Source organism: Cantharellus anzutake (assembly GCF_015039405.1).
Source record: "Cantharellus anzutake strain C23 chromosome Unknown EI90scaffold_61, whole genome shotgun sequence".
NCBI classification, from domain to species: domain Eukaryota; kingdom Fungi; phylum Basidiomycota; class Agaricomycetes; order Cantharellales; family Hydnaceae; genus Cantharellus; species Cantharellus anzutake.
Window position 1 is genome coordinate 57,003 of NW_024067011.1, and position 4,643 is coordinate 61,645.

General features: G+C 52.8%; 1 protein-coding gene across 1 annotated transcript; it reads left to right on the forward strand.

Annotated features, from left to right (window-relative positions):
• Window positions 1–215: 215 nt before the first annotated feature.
• EI90DRAFT_3129840 (uncharacterized protein) lies at window positions 216–1,671 on the forward strand (the record flags this gene model as incomplete). Its single annotated transcript, XM_039064247.1, has 4 exons — window positions 216–410; window positions 486–797; window positions 851–879; window positions 927–1,671. 4 exons carry the CDS (start codon window positions 216–218, stop codon window positions 1,669–1,671), a joined length of 1,281 nt encoding a protein of 426 aa, XP_038911529.1.
• Window positions 1,672–4,643: the final 2,972 nt, after the last annotated feature.

Genomic DNA, 4,643 nt, shown 5'->3' on the forward strand with positions numbered 1-4,643 from the left:
AATTCAATTCATAGGACTCAATGGGCAGTCCGCAGCGTACAAAGAAAAACAAGGAACTTCAACAAATTCTGTTTGAGTAGATGATTATGTTGTCCAGGCAAGTGTCAACCCAATTTCCATTAATGATATACCGATCACATGTAGTCATGTGCCAAGTGCTATATATATATGGAGGATAGCGGCGTTGGCCGAATTCACCATCGCTGAATTCACCAATGTCTATGCCCAAGGAATTCGAAAGTTTTTCGGATCTGGTTCAAGATGCTTTGGACGACTTTGGGCCCCAGGATGAGTCTTATTTTTACCGAGTCCTTGTTGAGACAGTGCAGAAGTTTGGCCCCTGGAGAAAGGATCTTGTGCCAGACCTTGTGCTGAGTCCGACGTCACATCTGCCCACTTTCAAAGCACGAGTAGGCAGAGAAATCTTTCCATTGATCATTTCTTCTATGCTGCTGGTTCGCACTCACTGGTCAGGTTGTCATCAGTACACTTTCGATTCAAGCCTATCCGGTGGCACCCTTACATTTGATAAGAGCAACAGGTGGACCGTCCAGTACTGGTTAGGCAATGTTATAGATCGCCTTACTGCATTACGCAGGGAGCCCCCCAATCTCCTTCAACTTGGTTCTACCTCCTGCCCCATTCTTCCTGATGCCCAAGTCCCCACTTTACAACACCTCATCGACCATGCGGTACATCTAGAAACGAACTCCCAGCAGCTACGCCTAATCAGTCACATTTATTATTGTGCGGCCGCTCTGAGAGAGATGTGTGAGGTAGGACCACTGGAGTTTTTTGTGAGTATCACTAAATTCATCATCTTTTTTCTTCACTAAGATCGACAATACAGAAAGCGAAATTCTGCCTCACCACCGAACGGTATGCCTCCTTCTTATCCCAGGTGGGTCATACTGACGATGTTTCAGTTATTCCTATGTCAGCCCCCTCATAATGGCCATATTGGTCTCTCCGCTCGTCTTACTCCTTGACACCAATCTCACGAACCCATCTACCCTCCCCACCATCAACAACTTGCTGTCATACGCTACCTTGCAGGGGGGATTCAGTGAGCCTCAGGGCCCTCACAAGTTACTCGAGGATGCCCTTCTCAGCATCATAATTTCTGTTTCAGAAACAGGTCGCGTGGGCGATCCAGACCTTGACGTGCTTCGCAACGCATGGAAAGCAGTTTTGCCATTTATTCCGGAGCCCACCAATTATGTCACTGCTCCTTCCCCCGAGATTGATGGGACAGAGGAGGAGGGCACGGGTGGGCAAGTCAGCGAGGCAGCGCAGACAAATTCCACTGCCACTTCCTCCCAGCCCGCCATGCCCACTTCACAGTCTGCTGCCCTCCTTCCCGCTGCGCCCACCTCCCAATCTGCTGCACCCCCACCTGCCGCACCCACCTCCCAGTCCGCGCCCGCCATGCCCACCTCCCAGTCCGCAGCCCCCCAGCCTGCCACACCCACCTCCCAGTCCACAGCCCCCCAGCCCGCTGCAGCCCCCCAGCCTGCTGCAGCCCCCAGCCTGCAGCACCCACCTCCCAGTCTGCTGCCCTCCCGCCCGCCGTTCCCACCACCTCCCAGTCTCTGTACCCATAACTCCGACTCTCCGACTCTCATATTTAGATCAGTATCTTCTGCTTTGTTATTTCCGTTTTGGTTCTAACTTTCTGTTCCTCCTTTAATATGTCTTCTGTCTATTTCTAGAATTCTCGGTCCCTCCGGACCTCCTCTCTTCTGTCTCGGACCCTTCGGTCCTTGACACCCATCACCTTCCGATGCACCGGCTCCTTGCTGGTCATCACCCAACTGTCGTCTAGGCACTACTGTCACCTCAGTACCCAGGCCTTCGACTTACCCCATCCACTTCGCTTCGGTCTGAATCAACATGGACGAACCTTCATCATTCATAGATGGTCCTTGTCCCTTAAGTTCTGGGACACCTACTGACTCGCCCAATTTCGATCCATTGATCGAGGGGTTTAAGAGCAGTTACCTAGTCTGTGCTTTGGAACAACCCAGTCTGCCTTTCCGTGATCACCCCCCAGTCTCCACTTGGACTCCTTGTCCTATGGTAGACGCTTCCACCCGATTCCCTGTTGCACTCCCCACTGCCTGGCATTCCATTAGTAATGCTAAGCACTCTACTCTGGGATAGCGAGCCATGCTCCGCTTCCATCCCATCTGGCCCCCATCTTCCTTTGGACCTCATCCAGTTGGTTGATACTACGTCCTCCTCTCTTCCGATGACATTTCTACACCACCCTGGCCGACTTGGCTTGTGGTTCTGATGTCTCATGGCATAACTTGTCTCTCCTATGCGCTCCATTGAGCGATAGTCTTGAGCTTACCTTGTCCGGACCTCCGGAACCCACAACCCAACTCATCCACCTCCACTTACTCTTCCGTTAGCCTTCGGACCTCACACCGCTGGTTGACACATACCTTCCCTCATCAATTCCGAAGATGTTCTTACATCGCCTTTGTCAAATGGACCTTGCCTACTGTCTAGGACATACTGGTACTCTACCTCTTGCTCCGTTGAGTGACTGGTACCGCATGTTAGACACTGATCCAGAGTCGGCACCGAAGGTCGCCATTGCGGGCCGCTATAGGCCACGATGGCTGCAATGCCTCGAACAAGGCCTGAGGGTAGGGCATTTGGCCTCAGCAACTCTAAAGGAGCGCTGTGCCGTAGTTGTCTCTTGGCCCTCATTTCGGACTTACTGGGGTTGCCTTGTTGGGGTCAGGACTTAGGGGTCGTGGTCACATCAATATTAGAGCCAAGGTACAATAAAGTATCATACAGGATATATATAGGAAGCGGACCCGGGCCGGAGGCTGAAGGGTCCGGAAGCAAACAAGAAGAAGGAGTGGGGTTGGCCGCATAGCGGCCGGCAATGACCGAGGGTCAAAACAAACAATAACAGATAAATAAAGGAAAGAGCATAGGGCCACGATAGCGGCGATGGTATTGTAGCGGCGCTGGACTCGGAGTTGGGCCAGAGTCGGGCGCGGGGATGATAGCGGCCCTGTAGGGGCCAAGTGGGTGGGGTAGGGGAGTCACGCTGGGCACGGTGCCGGAGGTGGACTCAGGGTGGGGAGGTTGGTGTGGCTGTGGGGGAGTCGGCCAGGTGCAGGGGAGCCTAGGGGCAAGCGGGGGAGTGAGCAGGGAGTCCTCATGGGGGATAGGGCTGAGGTTGGCGCTTGCGCTTGCGCTCGCATAGTGGGAATGGGCTTGGGTGGCATCGGGACAGGCAGCTAACGGGCTGGAATGCATGGCTGTGACATCCTCTCAGTGATTCAGGACTTTTATACCTCATATATGACCTGGGCTGATGTTTCCGTTCATGGTCCCTATAGTCCCATCATGGATCGTACCTCACTGCTTCCCTTGCCCATTCACTTAACAAGTCAATTACCTTTGGCAAATCCTTTCCCTCTTTTATCAATTGTTTTCTGATGGTCCATCTATCCCACACTGCGTCCCAATATAATATTTCCTTATTTAACCGTGCCTGGCTTTCTGTCACGGCCATGCATTCCGGCCCGTTAGCCGCCCGTCCCAATGCCGCCCAAGCCCATTCCCGCTACACGAGCGTGAGCGCGAGCCCCGACCTCAGCTCTATCCTCCCTGAGGACTCCCTGCTCACTCCCCTGCTTGCCCCTAGGCTCCCCCACACTTGGCTGACTCCCCTGCTGCTGCACCAACCTCCCCACCCTGAGTCCGCCTCCAGCACCGTGCCCAGCATGACTCCCCTACCCTGCCCACTTGGCCCCTACAGGGCCGCTATCATCCCCGCACCCGACTCCGGCCCAACTCTGAGTCCAGTGCCGCTACGATACCATCGCCGCTATCGCGGCCCTACGCTCTTTCCTTTATTTATCTGTTATTGTTTGTTTTGACCCTCGGTCATTGCCGGCCACTATGCGGCCAACCCCGCTCCTTATTCTTGTTTGCTTCCGGACCCTTTGGCCTCCGGCCCGGGTCCGCTTCCATTCATTTCTTCCTCCTATATATATCCTGTATGATACTTTATTGTACCTTAGCTCTAATATCGATGTGACCACGACCCCTAAGTCCTGACCCCAACAAGGCAACCCCAGTAATTCCGAAACGAGGGCCAAGAGACAACTAGGGGGCACAGCGCTCCTTTAGAGTTGCTGAGGCCAAATGCCCTACCCTCGGGCCTTGTTCGAGGCATCGCGGCCATCGCGGCCTATAGCAGCCCGCAATGGCAACCTTCGGTGCCGACTCTGGATCAGTGTCTAACACTTTCCTTGTAAGGTATTTCAAATGTTATCTCCACAAAATCGTCCCTGTTGTGTTTGTAGATTCATCACCTTCTCCAGACTCTCTGAATTTTCATCAGATAATCCTCCCAAGTCATCGTCTCCTGAGTCATCCCCATTCTCGCTCTCTTCTGATGGGGTCCCATCAGCCTCCTCCTCTCCTAACCACTGTTTCCTTTCCAAATTATGCCATTTCTCAATTGTTTTCCAATTTCCCTCTTGTGCAGGCTTCTTGTTATGGAAATGGGAAATTCCCATTTTTAGCCTCTTATGGCCTCTGTACAGTATATTATCACGTGACATGTATATAATAACAACCTAACCAACTATTATCACCCAAAACAC